The sequence below is a fragment of the Thalassophryne amazonica genome, chromosome 15 (assembly GCF_902500255.1).
Source record: "Thalassophryne amazonica chromosome 15, fThaAma1.1, whole genome shotgun sequence".
Lineage (NCBI taxonomy): Eukaryota > Metazoa > Chordata > Actinopteri > Batrachoidiformes > Batrachoididae > Thalassophryne > Thalassophryne amazonica.
Window position 1 is genome coordinate 82,102,645 of NC_047117.1, and position 25,867 is coordinate 82,128,511.

The following is a 25,867-nucleotide window of genomic DNA, read 5'->3' on the forward strand; positions in this document are numbered from 1 at the left end:
CTGTGCAATATATGTTTTTAGACAATCATTCTGGAGACCATCAGATGCAAAGACAGCCGTACAGTTCAGACAGTCTGAGTTTGACTCAGTGGGCTGGTCTCCCTCTGCCTGGACATTCTGAGGACGGCTCGCTGGTTGGGGCGTCTTCTGTTTGAGCAGAGGTGGTCTCAGAGCCTGTATTACTGTCACTGGTTCCCTCCTCCATGGCTCCCTCTGGGACGCTCTCTTTGTCCTCAGATGCTGCCTCCACGCTGCCTGGATGAGCCTCGAGCTCCTCCGAGGCCTTAGACTTCCCTAAATGAACAAAAGCAGCAGAAAATACGGCATTAAATCAAAAGCAATAAGTGATTTCAGACCCTCAATACTTGATCACTTCTTTACTTTGAACTATCACAATAGGCGAAAACGAGCACTTGTGCCATCAGGTGAACATGAAAGGCCTTATCTATCGCCGGAAGGAAAGCAATATGCGACGCAACCCAAAGGTGGAACTGTGCTTGTCTGTGTGTAAAAATAAAGTGACGATGCAATGTTATCATGTGGAAGCAAAACATTATTGTACCACAGACTAGGGATGTCCCGATCCGATCACATGATCGGAAATCAGGCCTGATCACGTGGTTTCAGACTTGATCGAAATTGGACGTTGCATCCCGATCAGGAATCGGATACAGATTTTATCCTCATTATTTTGATCAGCGCTATTTCATGCTCATTATTGCAGATTAATGGGCCTTTCACACGTCGGAAGCATCAGAGGCGTGAGACACATTGCTTTTTAGAGGCCGTCAGAAGCGGCGCTTTAGTTCAGGTTTTGACGCAACAGTTCTGATGGGAGCGCGCACTGCCGCTTGTCGGCAGGCTGACGCGGTCAAAGTTCAACCCAATCTTTTTTTTTTTTTTTTTTTTAACTGAACAAAAGAAAAAACATAAGTTCAACTGGACATTCTCACACACGCATGCGGCTGAAACCGATTCCAGAGGAGAAAGGGGAACAAGTGTTGCGCAATGAATTTGGGAAGAAGAGATGGAATTGTAACTCGGACAGAGGTGGGGGGAGTTACGCGCACAATGCTTCTTTTGTAGAACTGCTGTTTGTGTGGTTACGCGCTCAGCCTGACGCCTCGATGGAATGGCAAGAGGATGATGGACACTTTCCCTCCGTGCGCAGCAGGACCCGGTGCTGACCAAGTCCTCAGGACAATGATCTGTCATCTGATTAACAAAAAGAAAAAAACAAATTGTCCTGTGATAGTTTGTCTGCAAAACGGAGCGAGAGATGGTGTGCGCACGAGCAACGTGCACACTCATCACATTTAGGAACGCGTCTTAAAGAGCTTCGTCTTCATTCACGTTCACTGCGCTGCTCTAAACTTGTTGAACACTGATAAAGCATCAGAGGGGTACACTGAGGACTGTCAGGATGCAAATTTAAGTTGTTTTTTTTTGTTCCTTTTACTTTTCAAGTTGACTTTTGAACTTTCAACGCTCTGAGCTGTGACGTAGCTTCGTGCTGTCCAATAGGAACGACGCGTCAGGCCAAAACACGGAAGACTATGGCAGAAACCACTGATCTGAACAAATGGTAAATGGACTGTATTTATATAACGCTTTTCGATCTGCATCAGACGCTCAAAGCGCTTTACAATTATGCCTCACATTCACCCCAATGTCAGGGTGCTGCCATACAAGGCAGACACACCGGGAGCAATAGGGGACAAAAGACCTTACCCAAGGGCCCTTAGTGATTTTCCAGTCAGGCGGGGATTTGAACCACAGATCAGTGCAGAAACCACGTGTCTGAAGAAAAATCCTTGGAAATGTTTTTTGTTGTTTGTTACCTCAAAATTTCTGATTACTGTTTAAAAAAGTTTAGAACACTTGTAATTAAAATAGCTAAATCAATAAATGGTTCTTTAGAAACCTTTCATCTATAAATTAAAACCACCTGTTATTTCAGATTAGATAATTTCTTGTTCAACATACGGAACCTTGGACATTTATTTTTAGACAAGTAAAATAACATGGAAATTTGTAAATTTTTTAAGTCTGGTAGATTATTACTTGATTGTTCAAGCTACCTCAAGGAGAAGTGCACTGTTTAAGTGATAAATAATAAAATAAGGTGATTAAAATGAAATTATTATATATTTAGCATTTGTTCATTCAGTTTTTTAAAGTATCGGATCTGGACTCGGTATTGGCAGATACTCAAAATCAGATGACTTGGAATCGGATCGGGGCCAAAAAAACCTGATCGGGACATCCCTACCACAGACCAGTAAAAACAACTATAAACAAACAAAAAAAGACCTGATCTGAAGTTAAGAGCAGAGTATTTATGCTGTGTAAATGGTACAACGCTCAAGATGTCTTACATAAGAGAGTTACTGCTTACATACTCAAAAAAACAAAACAAAACTGAATTTAGGTAGAAGCAGATCTACTAATTTGCCAGAAAACCTCTCACTTGAGTCTGCTCTCTGTAAATAGAAGAGTGCTGTGTATCTCGTGCACTTCAGAAATAACTAACTGATGGGCTAAATCTAATAACTTTGTAGCCAGAACCTTATATTGCACTCAGTGAAATTTATAGTAAGGTCCTCCAGCTTCTACATTTTTTTCCACTCTGGGTCTCCACAGCAGATCAAAGATGGATCTGCATGTTGATTTGGCACAAGTTTTGCACCCTTCCTGACACAACTCCACATCACATGGAGAATGAACAGGGGTGGTCTTAGGGTGCTCTGGAAACAAGAGCACTAACCGCTTGGCCACCACGGTGCCTTGCGCTCAGATTATGTAACCTTTAAATAGCAGAAGGAAGCAGAACAAACCTCAGATACATTTGTGCTCTTCAATTTGGACCATCCACTATAGACCATCAGGAAAAAGCAGCAAATACTTTGACCTGCATCATTCAGTAGAGTGAGAAGGTCTCCCTTTATTTTTTATTGTTAGGATTACAACTGGAGGTCAAAAGGAGAACGCAAAATGAACCCATTAAAAACTTGAGTAATTTGGGTCAACATCAGGATTTGTCTGATGTTAAAGAACCAGTTCACTGTAATGTCCTGCTTAATTAAAAACATTGTGGTTAATCAAAAACATATCAGCTAGTTGCCAAAATGTTGAAACGTCCACCTGTCATGGCCAAGTCATGGAGTCATTGTGCTTCACGTAAGTTTTTATTGTCAGTGGTGTGGTAGTTTTCAAGTTATGTTACCACATCTCCTGTCAATCAACTCTTCCTGCCATTAAGGTTATTATCTGATGTTGAAATACAGCAGGAGGCCGTAGCTATGGACACTAAATGGTGACAAACCCACTTTGGCTCACCTGGAGTATCTGTTGGGTTGGATTCTGTGTCCTCGGCTTCCTTGTTGGTACCGTCGCCGAGAGAATTCTGCTGCGATTTGCCGCCATGTGTTACACAAACGTGTTTTTCTTCCTCCGCTAAGACACAAGTGGGGGCTTCTCTGGCACCTCGGTCTTTCGCGTCCTTCTCACGTTCTGCAAGTCGTCTGCGAGCTGCCTCTTCTGCTGCAGCAATCTCTGCAGAAATCTTCTCCATGTCCACTTCCACCTTCATACAGCACAACTGTATAATACAGTAACATGAGTTTAATTAATTTTAAAAATGATCCCCATAAGCCCATTCTGTCTCACTGTGCAAAAAATAAAAGATACCAAAATACTGCAAGGAATGCTACTGCCAAATTGCTAAGTTCATGCCATTTGAAACCAGACTGTGTGTGGTAGACGCTGGTCGGTGAACCCACACAGTGTCTTAGATAGATACAGCTATATTAACGGCCTGTGCCACAAAACAATCAATTTCCACAAAAAAATATCAAAATTTATGGTAGGAGTGGATAGTAGAAGTACACACATATCTTGAATTAACTGTTACTTAATCAATGAGCTCACTCAACTGAGGTATTAAAAGTCGACTGCTGGTGAGGGGCTTGTTCTGTAAGGCAGAACTCCTCGTCGGTAGCCTGACACAGCCAGACAAATTCCCATCTTGAGAATTAATCTGATATGTCTCCATTCATATTTCATTTATGCAAAGATGGCATGAAGTGGAGTAGGTACATTAGTGGATGACTTGTTGGTTTTTGCCATTAAAATCTGAAAGTCCACAGCATTTTTAGTCATTCAAAACATTTTTGAACAGAGCATGCAGCAAACACTGGTTTCTTGTTTGAATTGTGGCTGTTTGGCACTCCTCAATGAGTCATCACATAAAGCCAGCCCCATATACAGTTGTATACACAGAGAGTTGTAATTGGCCCGGCCAGTTGTTGGCCATGAGGAAACGACCGTGAACGGGAGGGGGACCAGACCCTTTTGCAAAACAAATTTATTTGCCAAATGATTTATGCATCTGGTGTACAACCCTACTTCCAATGACGTTGGGATGTTGTGTAAAATGTAAATAAAAACAGAATACAATGATTCGCAAATCCTCTTCAACCTATATTCAATTGAATACACCACAAAGACAAGATATTTAATGTTCAAACTGATAAACTTTATTGTTTTTGTGCAAATATTTGCTCATTTTGAAATGGATGCCTGCAACATGTTTCAAAAAAGCAGTATGTACCACTGTGTTACATCACCTTTCCTTCTAACAACACTCAATAAGCGTTTGGGAACTGAGGACACCAATTGTTGAAGTTTTGTAGGTGGAATTCTTTCCCATTCTTGCTTGATGTACAACTTCAGTTCTTCAACAGTCCGTGGTCTCTGTTGTCATATTTTGCACTTCATAATGCACCACACATTTTCAATGGGTGACAGGTCTGGACTGCAGGCAGGTCAGTCTAGTACCTGCACTCTTTTACTACGAAGCCACGCTGTTGTAACATGTGCAGAATGTGCTTTGGCATTGTCTTGCTGAAATAAGCAGGGACGTCCGTGAAAAAGACGTTGCTTGGATGGCAGCATGTGTTGCTCCAAAAACAATTTGAAATGTGGACTCATCAGACCACAGCGCACTTTTCCACTTTGCGTCTGTCCATTTCAAATGAGCTCGGGTCCAGAGAAGGTGGCGGCGTTTCTGGATGTTGTTGATGTACGGCTTTCACTTTGCATGGTAGAGTTTTAACTTGCACTTGTAGATGCAGCGATGAACTGTGTTAACTGACAATGGTGGTTTTCTGAAGTGTTCCTGAGCCCACGCGGTAAGATTCTTTACACAATGATTTCGTTTTTTAATGCAGTGCCGCCTGAGGGATCGAAGGTCACGGGCATTCAGTGTTGGCTTTCTGCCTTGCCGCTTACGTGTAGAAAGTTCTCCAGATTCTTCTTCTGATTATATTATGGACTGTAGATGATGGAATCCCTAAATTCCTTGCCACTGAAAGTTGAGAAACATTGTTCTTAAACTGTTGGACTATTTTTTTCAGACAGCTGTTCACAAAGTGGTGATCCTCGCCCCATCTTTGCTTGTGAACGGCTGAGAATTTTGTGGATGCTCCTTTTATACCCAATCATGACACTCACCTGTTTCCAATTAGGTGTTCTTTGAGCATTCATCAACTTTCCCAGTCTTTTGTTGCCCCATCCCAGCTTTTTTGAAATGTGTTGGAGGCATCCATTTCAAAATTAGCAAATATTTGCACAAAAACAAAAAAAGTCTACCAGTTTGAACATTAACTATCTTGCCTTTGTGGTGTATGCAAATGAATATAGGTTGAAGATGATTTACAAATCATTGTATTCTGATTTTATTTACATTTCCCACAACGTTCCAACTTCATTGGAATTTGGGTTGTACCAGGCTACCTTATCGACAACCAACCTGTAATACTGCTCAGTGGACAGCGGTACCTGTCGATGGCTAGGAGGCTAAGGTAATCAGCTAACATTATAATTGGTCACCTTAACAATTTTCTGCGCATTTATTAGTGAGGTCTACTGTTATCAGTGTTACACTGATTAATTTTAGTTTTGTCCTGAGTGAAGAGATGGCCCCTAAAACATCTAAAAACAGAGCCTAGGTTGAAAAATGTCAGAGCTCCTCATTAATGTTTTTAGACACACACACACACACACACACACACACACACACACACACACACACACACACACACACACACACACACACACACACACACACACACACACACACACACACACACACACACACACACAACCTTGTATTTAGAGCAAGTAACTCAATGGAATAAGGAGCTGGTTTACCAATATATAGACCTCGGTCAATTCCCGGCCATGTTATTCGTGTCCATGGATAAGAAACACTTTGCAAATATGTATCAGCCTTGGCAGTAATCTACATTGCCTTCCAGGGGGAGTTCTAGGCTGTCACAGAACAGAATCTTGGGAGAAGCAATGGCACCAATGGGTCTCAGATTTTATATCCGACTTACTTTATGCTGTACAGGGTTTGTCCAGTTACTTATGGCCTCTGTAAATTATTATTACAGTTAAAAGTCTACACTACAACCATATCTTGATTATTTCATTTCATCACCATTGTGGTGGTGTGCAGAAGGAAAATTACAAAAACTGTCATTGCTCAAACACTTCTGGTTCTGATGGTATACAGACTACAATAGTGCAGCAGTCTATATTCAATAACCGGTCCCTCTGTGTGGACAGATTAAGAAGCTCTGTAAAGGCTAAATGGCGCCTCCTGTTGTAAACAGAGCATGATGCAATGAAGAACTCAGCACTGTATCTCATTTCAGAACAACAGTATTATGAGCTCCACAAATTGTCAATGATGACAGCTATATGATTGCCAGAACATGTGGAGGGAGTTAGCAGCAGCTGGTGGCTTGAAGGCAGACCTAGACTGGCACAGAACCAGAGCTGCACGCTGCACAGTTAAACATACAAAATGAAGCTTGCGTGCGAGTAAGCGATGACCAAGCTCAGTGTAAAACATGCCATACCCGTTTGAGCTCATTTGTGAAAGACTCTGTGGCTTCAATGAATTTTCTTTTCTTGTCCTGGTGACGGTCTTCAATCTGCAGCAACTCTGCTTCCAACTTTCTCTGTGACCCGAGACACACAGGCACCAGAGTCATTACGTTATTAATCCAGACAAACCCAAACTGTCAGCATTCTCTCCACTACAAACATATTAAGTCTCAGGCCAAACGATGGTCGTACCTGGTGCACCATCAAAGACTGGACCTGCCGCTTGAGGACTTGCATGCGTGCGGTGGTAACAACTGACCGCACATCTGGAACTACGCTCTCACTGAGGATCTCACTGATCAGGCGGTGGTTACGCTGGAAACGAGCCGCAGCTGAATGTTTTATGGAAAATCCATCATCGTAATCTGAAAACATGCAAACATTTCTGAGTTTCTGTGATTGTTTCAGGTTATGTATTTGTGCTGAATTGTATACAGTTGTCATCCAGGCTGTGATTAAAAATCCAGCTGCATTACTCCATCAGTAACATGACATTCTTGCTCAATATTTACTATGCAGAGTTACAGTTATCAGGGTTCAGCCATTAATCAAAACAGATCTTTATAAACAGAACAAAAGCCATAATTTGGAAAGCCAACAACAAGCAGGTCATCATAACCGGCTACATGTGGGCAGAATTTTAATAAAAAATATATATATATATTCGCCAGAAAACATGTCAAATACAATCCATCTCTTGCATTTAATTAAGATAAAACACACAGCACAATCTACATTTAAAATTTTTTCATCAGGCAAAAGTCAACCACTGGCTTTTTCCACATTCGGTCAAGAATTAGGAGTCAAATCTGAAAATTTCCCAAAACTGACATTTTCTCGCAAACAGGTTTATTTACAAATTGTTGCAAATGCATTGAATAAGACACAGAATTACCACTTTATCTGAGAAACACTTTTGACAGAGATGGCACCACTTGATCTTAAATTTGGTGTTAATAAAAAAATAAATAAATAGCCAAGTTCAAAAAGACAATTTATCTGCTCTGTTTGCCATTTGGGTACTTCTAGTTCCATTTCTCAACACTATTCCTCACTGTCTTGGCTCTGTCCTTGTTGGCTTTTGTTGTGGCAGAATCTTTGCTAAACCACTGTGTGACGTAACAAAAACCTTCTGTGAGTATAACCAGACGGTGCTGGCACAGCACACCTAAGAGTGGAACCGAGAAACTTTCCAGAAGGCAGAAATGAAGCTCATCTGCTGCTTTGAAACCAGGGTTGGGCAGTAATGCACATTAGTTAAAAAAAACAAAAAAGGATTTTATTTGCAGTGCATTCAGAAAGTATTCACAGCTCCGCATGGTATTAACATTTTTTATGTTGCAGCCTTATTCCACAATGGATGAAATTCTCCCCCCCCCCCCCCCCCCCCCAAAAAAAAAAACTCTATACACAATACCTCATGATGACAATGTGGAAAAAAAGTTTGAGATTTTTGCAAAATTATTAAAAATAAAAAACTAAGAAATTGCATGTATATAAGCATTCACAGCCTTTGCCATGAAATTGAGCTCAGCTGTTTCCTGCTTCCTCTGATCATCCTTGAGATGTTTCTACAGCTTAACTGGAGTCCATTTGGAGGTAAATTCACTTGATTGGACATGATTTGGAAAGACACATACCTGTCTACATATAAGGTCGCACAGTTGGCAGTACATGTCAGAGCACAAACCAAACATGAAGTCAAAAGGAACTGTACACCTCCGAGCAGAAACATTTCTGCTGCTTTGAAGGTCCCAATGAGCACAGTGGCCTCCATCATCAGTAAATGGAAGAAGTTCAGATCCACCAAAACCCTTGAGAGAGCTGGCTGTCCGTCTAAACTGAGCGATTGGGGGAGAAGGACCTTAGTCAGGGAGTTGACCAAGAACCTAATGGTCACTCTGTCAGACATCCAGCATTCCTCTATGGAAAGAGAAGAACCTTCCAGAAGGACAACCATCTCTGCAGCAATCCACCAATCAGGCCTGTGTGGTAGTGTGATCAGATAGTAAAAGGCATGTGGTAGCCCACATGGAGTTTGCCAAAAGACACCTGAAGAACTCTCAGACTATCAGAAACTAAATTCTCTGGTCTGATGATACAAAGATTGAACTCTTTAGTGTGAATGCCAGGTGTCATGTTTGGAGGAAACCAGGAACCATCCCTACAGTGAAGCATGGTGGTGGCAACATCATGCTGTGGGGAAGTTTTTCAGCAGGAGGAATTGGGAGACTAGTTAGGATTGAGCGAAAGATGAATGCAGCAATGTACAGAGACATCCTGGATGAAAACTTGCACCAGAACACGCTTGACCTCAGACTGGGGACACAGTTCATTTTTGAGCAGGACATATGACTCGAAGCACACAGTCAAGATATCAGATGAGTGGCTTCAGGACAACTCTGTGAATGTCCTTGAGTGGCCTAGCCAGAGCCCAGACCTGAATCTGATTGAACATCTCTGGAGAGATCTGAGAATGGCTGTGCACTAGGCATGGGCCAGTATGAGATTTGGACGGTATGATGACGTGGGCAAAAATACCAGTTTCACGGTATTATGTATAACTTTAAAATGTGCTTTAACAACATTATGCCTATTTGCATATGAAGTGCGTGATTCAGGTGCACTAATTGACGCGATGTCTACCGCTACGAGCACTATACCACTGATAACTTTAGAGAAAATACCAAAATAATAGTCACTCTTTTAGACATGTAGCATCTGCCCCATGGGAAATGACTTACTTGCTTAGGGAGAAACGTGGCTGGAATGAGGTTCGGAACTCTGGATGCTCAATATTGGCGCAGCTTCACAAACAAAGTGCTTGGAATAGATGTATTTGTCATTCTTGACATGTTTGTGGGAGAAATTTGATTGACCACAAGCATGACTCGAGTCCACTACTTGTGGTTTCAAAGATGGGATAAAGTTTACTCCTTCCATGTAATCCTTTGCAGATATCTTGAATTGCTTCGCGTCCAACACAGGGCATAGCTACGGTGCTTTGTTGCCACCGTTTTTGGCTTGAAGGGCTATTCCACAGAAAATAAACCAAAAAAGCCAACTTGGTCCTTTTAGATGGAGGGAAAAGTTCAGTGCAGGCTTTGCCTCCTTCAGTCATTATGCAGAGCTAGCTAACGTTAGCTGCCTGTTTGTAAACAGAGACAGAGGTGCGCACCAGGGAGAAGGGCGGCAGTGACTGCCTCCGCTCTGCCTGTCAAGAATTCTCATAACCCGCTCATACCATAGGGACGGTATAACGGAAAATTTTAGTGGTTTTGATACCGTGGCTTTTTCATACCGCGGTATACCATGAAACCGGTTATTGGCCCATGTCTACTGTGCACTGATGCTCCCCATCCAACCTGATGGAGCTTGAGAGGTGCAGCAAAGAGGAATGGACAAAACTGCCCAAAGATAGGTGCACCAAGCTTGTGGCATCATATTCAAGAAGACTTGAGGCTGTAATTGCTGCCAAAGGTGCATCAACAAAGTATCTTGCAATCTTGTAAAATGTGTGAATACTTATGTACATGTGATTTCTTTTTTTTTTAATAAATAAAAATAAATAAAATAAAAAAGTTTTCTATGTTGTCATTATGGGGTGCTGTGAGCAGAATTTTGAGGAAAAAAATTCATTTACTCCATTTTGGAATAAGGCTGTAACATAATGTGAAAAAAGTGAAACACTGAATACTTTCTGGATGCACTGTATTTGTTTTGTTAAATAAGAGAAGAACACTTTTTGTTCCCTTTTATAGAACTGTATTACTACTCTACGCAAATCATTTTCTGTAGTAGTAATATACTTTTTTTGGCACAACTGATTTGCACAAGTGTATTTATTTATTTATTTTTTTGCACAATAGCTCTGTCATGCTGTTTGTTCCTTTTCATTGTATTTTATTTTATTCTTGCTCTTATTTGTTTATATTACCTTGTTTTAGTTTATTTAACCCCCGGGACCTTTTGAAACCTAATTTTGTATAATGTCATGTGGAATCTTATATGGTATGACAATATGTGGCACGCTGCACCATGCGCTCCAAAAAATTAGTCCAGCTGACTCCAAATGGTATTAAAAAGGACATTCATGTGTCCACTCTGAGAGCAGTGGTTGCATGTGGCTTTTTCTGCAGTTGTATGAGCGTCAGCACAGAGCAATGCAACAAAGTTTGTCTAATTATGCAACGCACATTCCTGTTATAATTTTTCTGACACAGGTACAAAGTGCATTTTTGTAGCACATCATTCCACCAACTGCATCCAGTGCACATGGGTTCGTGCATCGTGTACATTAATGCTTTACCTTCCTGGGGTGGAAAATAGCGCAAACCGGAGTCAGACTGTAACATGTACAAGAGCATATGCTTGAGTACAGGCAGAGGGTTCAAAAAAAGTAACATATACTTTGAGTAATTTATTAACAAGGTAGATAAGGTTATTTTTTTTATTTAAGTAGGTTTCCTAAATGGGAGTTTCACCTTTTTTGTATATATTTTCAGTAATCTACGCAACGTGCCTGAAAATTCATGCTCACGTGTATAATTTCAGTAGTAGTTGGTACTTACTGAAGAGCAGGTAGCTCAGTGCCAATATGTAAACCTGGGTTCAAGTCCTGCTAGTGCTACCTATCTGTGTCCTTGGACAAGACACTTAATCCGCCTGTCTCAGGCCACCCAGCTGTAAAATGGATACTGACGATGCCTGGGAAGTAACCTGCAATGGACTGATGTTCCATCCAAGGGGGGTCATGGACTCTCATCCGCTTCGTGCCACAGGAAGTGGAGAACAGCATCGGCCCAATGGACCTCAGGGCCTATAGGGACTTACTATGTTAGTTACTGATGGCAGTGTTTGATCAATAAATCCAAGTTCAGAAAGTATACCATGTGTACTATATAATATCAATCAATCAATCAACGTTTATTTATAGAGCCCTTTACAACACCGAAGGTAACCAAAGTGCTTCACAATAAAACAAAAACAATTTAAAATGTATAAGACAATTAAAACAATACATAAATGCACACAACTAAAAGAGAAAAATACATTCAGGTAAAGTGTCACTGTGCTACTGCGTGATGAAAGCCAGTCTGAAAAGATGAGTTTTAAGCCTAGATTTAAAGAGGCCAAAGTCAGTGATGGTGCGCATGTCGGGGGGCAGTTTGTTCCAGAGTCTGGACCCCGCGACTGAAAATGCCCGATCACCCCAGCGTTTATATTTCACTCGAGGGACGTCCAGCAGGAGCTGATCTGAGGACCTCAAGGCTCTGGTCGGGCTCCGAACCTTCAGGAGCTCGGACAGGTACAGAGGGGCAAGGCCACTGAGGGCTTTAAAAACAAAAAGCAAAATTTTAAAATCAACTCTAAAAGAAACTGGAAGCCAATGCAATGAAGAAAGGACTGGGGTGATGTGCTGACATCTATATACGTTTGTTAAAAAACGGGTAGCAGCGTTTTGTACCAGCTGAAGGCGATTCAGACAGGACCGAGGGACTCCAACATAAAGTGCGTTACAGTAGTCGATCCTTGAACTAATAAGAGCGTGAATTATTTTTTCAAGGTCTGAACGGTTTAAAAAAGGTTTTACCTTCGTTAAAAGACATAACTGATAAAAGCTCGCTCTAACCACACTGGCAATCTGGTTTTCAAATCTTAAAGAACTGTCCAAAATAACACCAAGGTTTTTTACTGTAGATTTAAAATTAGAAGCCAGTAACCCAAAGACTTCAAGTGAGGATAATATCATCTTTCTACTTTATTATGCTTCTTTTAGACTGTACCAGGCTGTAAAATATTTATTTCTGCTATAAAGTTGGAGATTTGAACATGGGGCTCAATGGGGATTGACTCTCAGCCTCAAGTGGCGATTCAGGGAACTGCAAGAAATGGTCACGTATACAGTGCGTACACTACAATAATACTGCCTTTCTACTTTATTATGCTTGCATTGACTTAGAAATTAGCCTGCACAGAAAAAATATAAACAGTATAACAACTACCATGACTGCTCACAATTCAAAGGAAACACAGTTTCAGTTAAACTACAATAGTTCAGTGCTTGTGCAGGTTAGTTTCAATTCCATAAATGGCCACCATACAATCTGCTTATACATGCAGTTTAAAACTTTGCTTGACAGAACCACAGCTCTGTGAGTGCTCATATACAGCGAAAAACAGGAGAAAGTCACATATATGGCAGAAGATGAAGCTTACAAGAGGATTTACTTGAAATTTTCCTTTAAATCATGCTTAAAATACTGCATCCAGCTGGAAAGCTACATTTTATTCAGCCATTAAAGTACGTGCAGTCTGCTGAGGATGTAACTAAGAAGACATTTAATGGTGTGTAATGTTTCCAACTAACAGCCAGTTTTATCTGTAGCTTTCCTGGACATCATTATCTTCAACTGTAACTCCTCCAGGCTCCAGACAAGCATCATTTCCTCAATGTGGGTGTAACTCAAACGCCTTCTTCTGGCTTACGTGTCTAACGTGTGTGTGTGTGCGCGTGTCAGGATCTGTCTCACTGTTTAAAACATGGAAAGAATGTAAATCTTGCAATTATGCTTAAACTAATGCCAAGAATACCCAAAAATGTAAACACTTATGGAAAAATGGTTTGAAATGGAACTACTTTTATTCTATTTGACAGCTTAAAAGTAGAAACGGCATATCAAAGGTAGCGTTTCCACAAAAGAGCATGGCTAGTGTTTGAGAAGGGGGAGCAAAGATAACACAGTCCCTGGGTGTGTGTGTGTGTGTGTGCACGCGCTGGCAGCTCTGTGTAGTCGTGCCACAGTAATTACAGCTCTGTTGTAGCGTTCTAAACCTTGGGAGACAAAGCATTTAGCTGAGTGGCCTCACCATCTGGATCTTCAGCTGGCTGAATGCTCATGTAAGGCTCGCCCTTGTCAAGTCTGGACTGCCTCTGGCGGCTCTCCTCTTCCAGTGCTGCCTCGGCACGACTTTTTGCATTGACATACGCCAGGTAGGCAGGCGAGTTGTGATAGGCCTTCATACTCTCGTTATATTCAATCTAGGGTGGAAAAGATGACAGGAATGACAACAAAAGAAGGAAAGCAAGCAGACACAACATGTGGAAGCTCATTTCTATCAACTACAACACAGTAAAGAAAGAGGTTTACTCAGGAGTATTAGAAAGGGAGCAATGACGACAGGAGGGACCCACAAGTAGACACATCTACTGGTCACCCATCAGAAAACCCTGTAAACAACCCTTGTAAAACAACCAACCTTCTCTGCTTCGTAGTCATTCAAATAATCCTGTTTCTCCTCATCAGTGAGGTCCCTCCACATGCCACCGATTATCTTCCCAATTTCCCATAGCTTCAGATCAGGATTGGAGGCTTTTACTTGATCCCAAACCTGGTGATGAGAACCAGACATGGGTGTGGGGTTGGGTTGGATTGGAGGGGCTATAAATGGTTATCTCTTTGCAGAGAGGTCACAAACCAGAGGAGGCCGTGTGCTTTAAGCTCCAGCTCAAAGTTGGAAAAAAATCCCACCGTGTGACCTGTTCTAGGTTAACTTTTCTCACACCTACCTCGACAAAAAATCATTATCCAAAACATCTTTTATGGCTTACTTCCTCTGAACATTTTTTGAAGCAAAGCATCCCTGTCACATGATGGTGCAAAAGGGAGAAGTTATACAGGGGGTACTTACTTTACGACTGTATCTCATGTATGGCATGAGTGGCTTATCAGGTGGCTTGGGTGGCTTTGGGATATTTATTCCAGAGGAATTCTGAAAAGGAAAGAAAAATTCACCTTAAGACCCCACTGCTGTCTGAGAGTCAAACAACCATTTAAACCTGCACTAAGCACAAGCTTTATAAAGCTATCTGCAAAACTGAGAGAAAACCAGCCACAAAAAACCTGCCAAATGCAAGATGTATCAAACTATTTACATATCACATCTGTTAACATTTTAATTGATGGCAGTATGAGGCCATAAACAAGGCGGGTACCCAACAGAGTACAATGAAACGGCACCAATTCTAAAAAACAAACAAACAAACAAACAAAACAAAACCCAGAAATCCCATTTAAGCTGAGATTTGCTCACTGTGAGAGATAATGCCATTATCAGAATAAGCCAGCCACAGCTTGCATGCAGCGATTGAGTTACTGCTGAGCAGCCACACCATGCCGAGCAGCAAGTTTGCAACGCCATAGCAACATTGATGGCATGTGTTACGTAGCATGGCTGTCTGAAATGCAGACTTTGAAGGGCAGGTGGTATCTGAGTACACACAGATGGACTATTAGCCAGTGTGTGCGGTGATGGAGGCAGCAGAGTGAAGTTAAAATGATGCATACTGCCAGCGCACGCGCGCATAAAATTATGTACAACCCCTGGCAAAAATTATGGAATCACCGGCCTCGGAGGATGTTCATTCAGTTGTTTAATTTTGTAGAAAAAAAGCAGATCACAGACATGACACAAAACTAAAGTCATTTCAAATGGCAACTTTCTGGCTTTAAGAAACACTATAAGAAATCAGGAAAAAAAATTGTGGCAGTCAGTAACGGTTACTTTTTTAGACCAAGCAGAGGGAAAAAAATATGGAATCACTCAATTCTGAGGAAAAAATTATGGAATCATGAAAAACAAAAGAACGCTCCAACACATCACTAGTATTTTGTTGCACCACCTCTGGCTTTTATAACAGCTTGCAGTCTCTGAGGCATGGACTTAATGAGTCTTAATTAATATCTGGCTCCAACTTTCTCTGATTGCTGTTGCCAGATCAGCTTTGCAGGTTGGAGCCTTGTCATGGACCATTTTCTTCAACTTCCACCAAAGATTTTCAATTGGATTAAGATCCGGACTATTTGCAGGCCATGACATTGACCCTATGTGTCTTTTTGCAAGGAATGTTTTCACAGTTTTTGCTCTATGGCAAGATGCATTATCATCTTGAAAAATGATTTCATCATCCCCCCAAACATCCTTTCAATTGATGGGATAAGAAAAGTGTCCAAAATATCAACGTAAACTTGTGCATTTATTGATGATGTAATGACAGCCATCTCCCCAGTGCCTTTACCTGACATGCTGCCCCATATCATCAATGACTGTGGAAGTTTACATGTTCTCTTCAGGCAGTCATCTTTATTAATCTCATTGGAACGGCACCAAACAAAAGTTCCAGCATCATCACCTTGCCCAATGCAGATCCGAGATTCATCACTGAATATGATTTTCATCCAGTCATCCACAGTCCACGATTGCTTTTCCTTAGCCCATTGTAACCTTGTTTTTTTCTGTTTAGGTGTTAATGATGGCTTTCGTTTAGCTTTTCTGTATGTAAATGCCATTTCCTTTAGGCGGTTTCTTACAGTTCGGTCATAGACGTTGACTCCAGTTTCCTCCCATTCGTTCCTCATTTGTTTTGTTGTGCATTTTCGATTTTTGAGACATATTGCTTTAAGTTTTCTGTCTTGACGCTATGATGTCTTCCTTGGTCTACCAGTATGTTTGCCTTTAACAACCTTCCCATTTTGTTTGTATTTGGTCCAGAGTTTAGACACAGCTGACTGAACAACCAACATCTTTTGCAACATTGCGTGATGATTTACCCTCTTTTAAGAGTTTGATAATCCTCTCCTTTGTTTCAATTGACATCTCTCGTGTTGGAGCCATGATTCATGTCAGTCCACTTGGTGCAACAGCTCTCCAAGGTGTGATCACTCCTTTTTAGATGCAGACTAACGAGCAGATCTGATTTGATGCAGGTGTTAGTTTTGGGGATGAAAATTTACAGGGTGATTCCATCATTTTTTCCTCAGAATTGAGTGAGTCCATATTTTTTTTCCCTCTGCTTGGTCTAAAAAAGTAACCGTTAGTGACTGCCACAATTATTTTTCCTGATTTGTTATAGTGTTTCTTAAAGCCAGAAAGTTGCCATTTGAAATGACTTTAGTTTTGTGTCATGTCTGTGATCTGCTTTTTTTCTACAAAGTTAAACAACTGAATGAATATCCTCCGAGGCCGGTGATTCCATAATTATTGCCAGGGGTTGTATACAAACCATAAGTGCAAGTGAACATAAAGATTATAATTTCCTAAAGCTACAGTATCTTGAATGTAGTGCTATCCAGTGTTGAGGTTGCAGATAGCGTTGTCGTCGCTGATCATGATTTTGTTTCCAATCACTTTTTTTGTGTCTTTTTTGCCTTCTCTTGTGATGTTGCTCATCACATATCCTCCTTTTCACAAAAATGAGGGTTAGCAAACCTGTTAGCCTGCACTAGAAACCAGCAGACAGTGTATATGTATCAACCACCAATTTCTCTTCTTTTTTTCTTCAATCTTCCAGCCAAATTGGCAAATGTGAAAGCCGAAGCATTGCTGCATTTGGAACCGTCGGACATTTGGAAAGACCCGACATACAAAACCCCTACTTCCAAAAAACATGCGTTCATGAGATTATCTCTGTAATTTGAGCCATGAACTGATTTATGAGCTGGACAGATCGCAGTCACGCTGTATCCCCCCACGCTGCAACCTACTGTTCACATTAGAAGCTTGTGTGGGGTCACAGCTTGAAGACGAAACACCGGACGTATGTACTAATTACAAGTCGCAATTACAACATCAAATACATCCAGGACATAATACAAGTAAAAATATATACCAGGGAAATCTCGTAAAAAACACAAGAACATACTGCAATCTGTTTCCAAATCTTTGCTTATTTGCCTCCATTGTATTCTCTCTCAACTCTGTGTCCTTGTAGTTTTGGTGGGACTTGGTCCCACAAAACCAAATATTCACTTACACAGGCAATTAATTCCTCAGTACATTTATCTTCCGTGTTTACAACCATGTTCCACCATCTTGTTTGTTTTTCACATTGGTTGCATGTTGTGTGACCTGGTTTTTGATTGGTCCAGCTGAATGATGTCATGGCTCAGTGACAGCAAAAACAGAACAGGTTCTATTTCCAAGTGGTGGCCACTTGCATAGACTCACTTGCAGCCCTACCCACGCGTCTGATATGGGCAACATAAAATTAAACAATCCTATTTTTGAGCAGACACACTTCACAAAACGTTTTCAGTGTGGGAAAGCCCTGAACCTATACCAAAGTAGAGCTCGGATAACATTATATTTTGGGCTAAATGAAATCGTCAAAGAGATTTTTGCTTATGTGTGGTGGTGGAAACTTTAATTATTGTACACAGAATGTGATTATATATAATAGTAATGTCTTGTTCAAAATGTATTTAAAGATGCATTTTCAACATTAGTATCAGTGTTGTCTCAGCAGTTGCAAAGGGGGCTGTCATAGCTGTGATGTTAAGTCAGGTCCCTAAGGCTGCTCAATTTCCTCATGAGTTTCCGATAAAAAAAATTCTAGCCCGACATACTGTTCAAGGCTTTTTCCCTGAGCTATAGGCCAGAATCTCTGAACGTCCGAAAGTTCTGAACGCAGCATAGGTATGTCCATTTTGGACTACTGTATCAATATGGCGGTGCAACATGCCAGCCTCCATGAGGGGGCCCGCTCCCATGTAGATATAAAAGGCTCATTCTAAGCTTATGAAAACACTGATTTGTTGTTGCAGGTAATAAATGCACACAAATGCAGGCTGCTGTATATTCCATTTCACATGAATACCCTGAAATCTTGAGTCTTCCTGACATTTTCTGTCACCTTGTTTTCTCTATGTTAGTATTCATACCGTTACCCGACTGTTGGTGCTTTGGCTCCCTCCCAGTCTGTAGTTGTTGTAGGCCAGATGACTGTATGGGTTGTACCCCACAAAGCCAGGAGTGTTGGGCATTTGCTGATGGAAACAAATGAGACAGAAACACGAATGAGAAATGATATAAAACAAAACACAACAAAATCAAATAAATAATTAACCAATGAAGGAAGCTGGGAAAACGCAAAAATAAATAATAATCATGCTGGAAAAAAAATACGATTTTCAACGGCAGTGATGTTGGCACATTATTTGTATGAGTAACTTATTGTGCATTTGCGCAAAAGCATTTCTGGCATTCTCTGGTAACATGTTAACGATGTGTTGCAACATACATGTTTGGTGCTACCTTTACAATACTTACTGTTGTCGGAGCAGGGGGAGGGGGAGGAGCATAGGATGGCCTCTCTGTTGTAAAAGAAAAGGTCCAATGGAAAGATTTTAACACAAGTTCAAGAAATATGAAGACAAATCTTCCAAATTTGCTAATCCTTTTCTATTTATTGTGCATTAAATGCTTCCTTTGACTACCTGAAATAAAACTGTAACTATATCAGCTTTCCTCAAGTACTTTCCATTCTACTAAACTGGTACTTTTTTCTTTAATCGACCATTAGGGGCAGTACAACCGTGATCTATCTCATGTCCTCAACTTTTTTTTTTCCACAACACATGAAAAATGCAAGTCACACATATTTTTAAAATGCAAACATACACTCACACCCACACACCACCTCCAGACACTCAGATGCACTCAGTGGGTTCCATCCAGTTGTGTTCCAGCTTGATTAAGAAGGTGTGATTGATTTTAGAAAAACACCAATATCCAAGGTACTTCTCCCCAGCACTATCTGTGGTTCTGAAGCCCAGACATTACAATCCATACATTACCACTAGTTAAAAAAATCTATTCTGCAATTCATATCCACACACATACATTATCATACAAAAATGCAGCTTTATAAGTAAATATGACATGTAGAGTGAGGTCCGTAAGTAGTTGGACAGTGATATTTTACAGTGTGGCCTCTGTACACCACCACAATGGCGTTGAAATGAAACAAATGAGATGTGTTTGTAGTGTAGACTGTTAGCTTTAATTCAAGAGGTTCAACAAAAAACTTTGCATTACAGCCACTTGTACACACAATCCCTTAATTTTCAGAGCCCACAAGTAATTCAAAAACAACAGATTATTGTTCATACAAGTCATCACTTTTGCAGCCAGTTTTCTTTAGACAAGTCAGGGGATGAATACAAGAACAGCTCCAACTATCTGAACATGTCTTGGACTTCGTTCTATGTTGTACTTTGATTTATTACGTCCAGAAAGGACGTAATAAAATCACTGGCGTTTATTTATTTTTCTATCTGTCTGTTAACAGGATTATGTCAAAACTACTGCACAGATTTTTACAAAATTTTCACCACAAATAGATATTAGGCCATGGAAGACTCCAATAAATTTAGGAGGTGATCCGGAATCAACATTTCAATTTATATAGGCTTTGAAATATTACGTCATAACTACTTAACGGATTCTCACCAAATTTGTACCACAAATAGATATTAGGGCAAGGAAGACTCCACTGAATTTGGGAGGTGATCCAGCTCCAGAGTGGCAACATCTGAAATCTCAGATCGCTCTTGTTTGTTGTTGTAAGTATGGCTAAAGCAGATGGTCACTCCACTGAGTCTAGTCTTCTTAAGGTGTCTTCCTGTAATCAAAGGGAGTTTTTACTGACCACTTTTGCCAATGTGCTTGCTCGGAGGATGGGTAAGATTAGCCCTTACTCATGTCAAGTGCCTTGGGGTGAGTGAGATATGTTATGATCTGTCACTGTTTAAATAAACTGAAATGAATTTGAAAATGGTTCTGTAATGCAAATCTCACTGGAATAGGCAGTTCTCAAAAACTGTGATTGTGCAGTGCACAAAAACCAACATGGTCTCACGGCAAGTCTTGATTCAGCAGCACGAAAATTTGACTCATTTCGTCACGGGAGCACAAAAAAAAAAACAAAAAAAACAAAACGTGAGAATGGGCTGCAAAAACTGCACAGCTTCTCCACTCACAGCCTCAGAAGCCTGTAATTCATTTAGCTACAGTTATCTGGGTGTCTTGGTGGCTTCCCACACTCATTTTCTTCTTCTTGCATGGATAATTTGGGATAAGGGCCTACCACAGACAGCTTTTCCATACACTACCATACTGTTTGCATTTCTTAAAGTAGACCTGCATTGAAATAAATGCAGTCAGATCTTTGGACCAAAAAAATGACATATTTACACATAAGATCCTTCTGAATGTAGTAAAGTAAATCTGCAAGCCCAGATCTGTCATTCAACGGAGAAATCCTCATTTAAAAATGACAAATTTACAGCTAAAATTTAGCCCTCCGCAAAACTGTCATCACATCCGGGACGCTGCCGAGACGTCAGGGAGAAGACCCTATCCCAGCATGCATTGTGCGCGCCAACTGTAATTTGTGGGTTTTACGTCAGTTTGCATCTGCACCTTTTTCTTGTCTTATACAGAAGGATCTACTTTTTTAAAACTTCATATTGTCTTGCGGTACGCTTGGTGAGTACACATTTCTTTTATTTGTGCTTGAAAATTATTTTTGGGGACTTTTTCATACGCTGTTTGATTGAGTGGTGTCGCATTGAAAATCTACTGTCTTTCACCTCCGGTGTTACCGTCGCGGGGTACGGAGGCGAGACCCGCAAAGAATTCAAGTCATTAAAAAGATATAAACCTCTCTCAGCGGCCATGGAGCTCCGTGGCTCCGATTACCGAGACGTGCGGCGCTGCGGATCTTGCCGCAAGAAGTCTGTCCTTGCGAGCAACAGGTGTCACCGGCTGCTCCACATCAAAACGGCGAGCATAGTCTCTGGACTTGTGCCAAGTTGGCTGCACCTCCATTCAGTAGACAGGGATGTGTCTGCGGCTGCACAGCAGACACGGGGGTGTGAGTGGCCCGCGGCGGAATTTAACGAGCGCATGCACTCGGTAAGCGCATCAGAGGCAGTGAGAGCGAGGCGTCGGGGAAGAACGGCGCCCGCTGTCGATGCCGCCGCTGATCTGAGCATGCAGAGCTGTATCTCGCATTCACTGCAGCTTACTTTTGGATGCTGAAACCAGGATGTGTATAACAGTAACATTACTAACAGATAAAATCAATTTCAATGCGGGATCGGACTGAAGGCACGAGCGCGTCGTCTTGTCCCCGACGTCATGGAAATGATCCGAATGTACAAACTGTTTTCATGGAGGGCTAAATTTTAGCTGCAAATTTGTCATTTTTAAACAAATATTTCTCCGCTGAATTACAAATTTGGGCTTGCAGATTTACTTTACTGCATTCACAAGGGTCATAAATACATATCAGCTATTTCTTTCTGAAATCTGACCACATTTATTTCAATGCAGGTCTACTTTAAGGACTGACCTAAATGTAGTCCAGCACTCAAGTAACAATAACCTTTATATTTAGTTTGTCAAATTACTTGTGGGAAAATGGAGAGAGGTTGTAATTCCTAAATGATTGATGCGCTACTTTTGTTAAAGCCCTTGAATTAAAGCTGAAAGTCTGCACCACAAGGGCATCTTGAATGTTTAAATTCAAATCCACCCGGCTGTAAAAAATGACACCGGCCTTGCCTGGGGCAGTAAATGTCCGGCGTCACTGTAATGTGCTTTAAGCATCTGCATCATTGATGGAAAACTTCTGTGTTCTTACTTTTGAATCCAATGCGGTGGGGTACAGAGGCAAAATTATAAAAATTGTGTCAACGTCCAATGGGGACTTACATTTATGTTTTTACTCATCTTTTTATTTTTCTTTAATCATTATTATATTGCTGGAGTATTTTATATTATAAACATATCTGTCATTTGGTCCATCATTTGGGATGCTTGATTTATTACAAATTTCTGTGACAATTGTAACATAACTTAAATTGTTTGATTTGTGCCTAGACTTTGGAAAGTACCTGCAAGATATGTTCATATTGTGCCTCTCATGTTCCTTTATCATTTATTGTTCTCACACAAAAAAAAATGTAATCAAATTTTGCTCCACTTTTGTATGACACTTTCCTGCTCCACTGCAATGCCTCCGTGTCCTTCAAAGGGGGCCCTCCCCTTAGTTTGAGAACCACTGAATGAGACCAACACATATAGAAAAGAAAGCAACAAACTAGGACTATATAATACAATTTTGATACAAGTATCACAATTACATAAGGCAAGACAAATAATATGGGGGGAAATATATATATGCTATAGAAATGTTAAGTCCTCCCAGTTCCTTACTTGACATCTTTGCAGAGAGGAGCAGGTATCAGTCTGTTCCCGTCATTGTCTCTGTAACAAACAGATTTAAGAGTAGAATAGCGTTTTCTAACGTTTTACTGAAATAATTTTTGACAGGACGCTTCATGCTCAGAACATAACAAAGACACGACGACTGGCACACAACAGAGATGCTAAGCTAACGTTAGCTCCATGTTAGCTTACCGCAATGACCAACAAAGTGTCGTGGTTTCATGCCAGACAAACAAATAGATTTTGCTGGAGCTAGACAATTTTTTGTGTGAAAACAGTACCACCATTGCATAGGATGCGTTTGCTTTTTTAAACGTGCTGTTAGACCTCTGTCCAGACAGCGAGCTAACGCTAAGCTAACACAGCTAACTGTTTAGCACTGCTGTATGCTGGGTTAGCTGTCTTACAGCAGCAGTGAAAAAGACCAAAGCCGCGACATTATGCAAAACTCTACTTTACATCTGTAATGCTATGTTTGCAGATATTCCGAACAAACTTTACAGCTTGGCTCATCGGCTTTTCGACCAACGGACTGGCGGCTAACTAGCATAGCTACCTCCGTTAAAAGGAAAGAAAAAAATGGCATCTCTGCGAAATAATGAACAACCAGCACATCTAAAAGTACGCAAAATTCTTTAGGTTTTAATGGTGGATAACTAAGAATAACATAACATTTAATAATGGCTAACAAACTCACCCTAAAATCTTTTTGTCTCGCCACACGTTGTGGCTTTGACAGGGAAAGCTAAACACCTAGCTCAGAGAAAGAGTCCCCACAATAAACGATTGAAATGGGGTCCACTCATAAGATTCCTGTAGAATCTTCCAGAATTGCACCCCCACCCTCTCCTCATTACAGTTGTGCCTCGCCTCAGTGATGCTTTTAGTGAACTGTCACTGCAAGAAACATGCAAATGATCAGAGCGCACTGCAGCCACATTTTACCTAAACAGCAGCTTTATCTGTAAGACGCAGATGTGCGTCATCATTATCAAAAGCAGATCCTTGCCAACAAACCTCTTTATTCCCGAGGTGCTTGGAAGCACAAATCTGACCTTCATTGCTATTCTGACTGCAGTATGCATCACTCAATACCTGCAAAATGCGACAGCTCAGAAGCAGCTTCTGCCACAGTTTAAACCCATTCCTTTTCTGTAGCGTATTTATTCCCAGGGCTCACGCTCAGACTCAAAATATGTCTATGTTGTGCATTCAAGGTGCAACCTTCTTACGTGTATAACCTTGTGAAAGCAATTCATATTGTGCACACGTTTAATGAGCAATTAATGATCTTGCTCACATCATGCAGGAACATGTTATCTTGATATTATGTTGTAGGACAGAGGTCATCAACTCTGCTCCGAGAGGTCACCTACCCCACAGCGGCAGGGATGGTGTCTTCTGACAGTTCCAATTCAGGAGCTGTATGCCCTTCGAAGGGTGTATGCCTTGGCCGCATAACGTCATAAGTGGTGCAACTAGGCTGTCCCATTTCGAAGGGTTATTGCCGCTGATGCATGCAGCCTTCTTTCCCCTGAAAATGAAGGATGCAAGAGGTGTATCCTTCATGGGCCAAACAATCCCATAAATCATTGCAGATTTTTTTTTTCTAAGACAAACCTGTTGGTAAATTTAAAAAGCAAACAAAAGGACACATTCATGCTCTGTGTATACAACTGTAAATAAGTAATGATTATAAGTATAAATGAGAATTGAAAGAAATGATAATTAAACTAACTGGTTATGCCCACTACGTTAACCTTTCGCGTTTCATGGTTACCGGATGAGAGGGGGAAATAATGATGTAATAGCAAAATGCACCGTGGGCTAGACAGTCCCATTTCTGAACAGTCTGGTTCAGCCTAGAGTCCCTTTATTCAGAGTTGCAACATGACAAGTCAAAAAAAAAAAAACTGTCACGTGACTCGTACTGCCATCTTGGGGCCAAAATAGCATTTGCTGTTAATCTGTCTGCATGTAAATCCAGCTATTTTAAATATTTTTTCACTGAAAATGATGGGTTGCTGTGCATTTGGATGCACAAATAGAAACAACATCGGCTTCAACATGTACAGATTCCCTTCAGATCTGAACAGAAGAAAAATTTTGGAAAATAGTCAGCCGTGTGGGATGGAAGCCGACTTCTTTGTCATAGTTTTGAAAGGTAAATTTATTGTTCAGTCCCATGTACAGTAAAACTCATCTAAACTGTCATCATAGTTTTGTAAACCGGATATTTGCTGTCACTGGACAAAAAAGTCCCAATGTTTTTGTATTGTTTTCCATGTAATAAACACTGTATATAATGGATTTTGTATAATGTATTTTTCGCTCACATCGGATAAAATGTCCCGTCCGATTGCAGTGCATTTCCATTAAAAACCCCTCATGTGGGACCGGAGTCATTTCCATGATCAAAAAAAACGGCTGTTTATTTTTTTCACACGTACTCAGACTCGGACCCGCAGCCTGATGTGCACCTGTTAAATCAGACAGCGCAAAAAGCTGTGATTTGACACTTTTATGCTTTCACTCATTCATCTCCCATCATATTTTATTAGTTTTTGCAGTGTGCACGCTGATTACAAATGGATCAGAAAAGTCCACAAATTTACAACATGGAGTCGGAAAAACAGGAAATTGTACAGGTTACCTTTGAACTGGAGGTGATGATTGTAGAAAGAAAAACTTGAGGGTCAAATTAATCCATAATAAAGCATAATCCAGTGACAAAGAACTTTAAAACTGTCACGCACTTCATTGCATGACACGGAGTTACAGAGGCAGAAGCATAAATCAGGCTATAAATTCATTAAATAAATATAAATTGTAAATT

The 25,867-nt window shown here is 40.8% G+C and overlaps 1 protein-coding gene across 3 annotated transcripts; it reads right to left on the bottom strand.

The window, feature by feature from the left end:
- LOC117526873 (SWI/SNF-related matrix-associated actin-dependent regulator of chromatin subfamily E member 1-like) lies at positions 1-24,183 on the bottom strand. Of its 3 annotated transcripts, none has more exons than XM_034188949.1 (11): positions 24,087-24,183; positions 23,020-23,070; positions 19,066-19,109; positions 18,678-18,782; positions 14,650-14,730; positions 14,218-14,349; positions 13,828-13,999; positions 7,150-7,322; positions 6,930-7,031; positions 3,340-3,601; positions 1-294 (listed from the first exon to the last, which is right to left on the bottom strand). In XM_034188949.1, the coding sequence occupies exons 2-11, from the start codon at positions 23,024-23,026 to the stop codon at positions 86-88; spliced, it is 1,287 nt and encodes a 428-aa protein (XP_034044840.1). In that variant the 5' UTR covers positions 23,027-23,070; positions 24,087-24,183; the 3' UTR covers positions 1-85. The 3 variants fall into 3 exon arrangements, with proteins under 3 accessions (XP_034044840.1, XP_034044841.1, XP_034044839.1); XM_034188950.1 differs by lacking the exon at positions 24,087-24,183 and adding an exon at positions 23,729-23,918 and having other exon boundaries at positions 18,684-18,782; XM_034188948.1 differs by lacking the exon at positions 24,087-24,183 and adding an exon at positions 23,729-23,912.
- Positions 24,184-25,867: the final 1,684 nt, after the last annotated feature.

Excerpts from the sequence above, each read along its gene's own strand:
- LOC117526873 (XM_034188949.1), bottom strand. Across the intron at positions 14,350-14,649 it reads ACATGAGATACAGTCGTAAA|GTTTGGGATCAAGTAAAAGC; the intron begins GTAAGTACCCCC and ends TCTCATCACCAG. Across the intron at positions 7,032-7,149 it reads AGTCTTTGATGGTGCACCAG|AGAAAGTTGGAAGCAGAGTT; the intron begins GTACGACCATCG and ends CTCGGGTCACAG.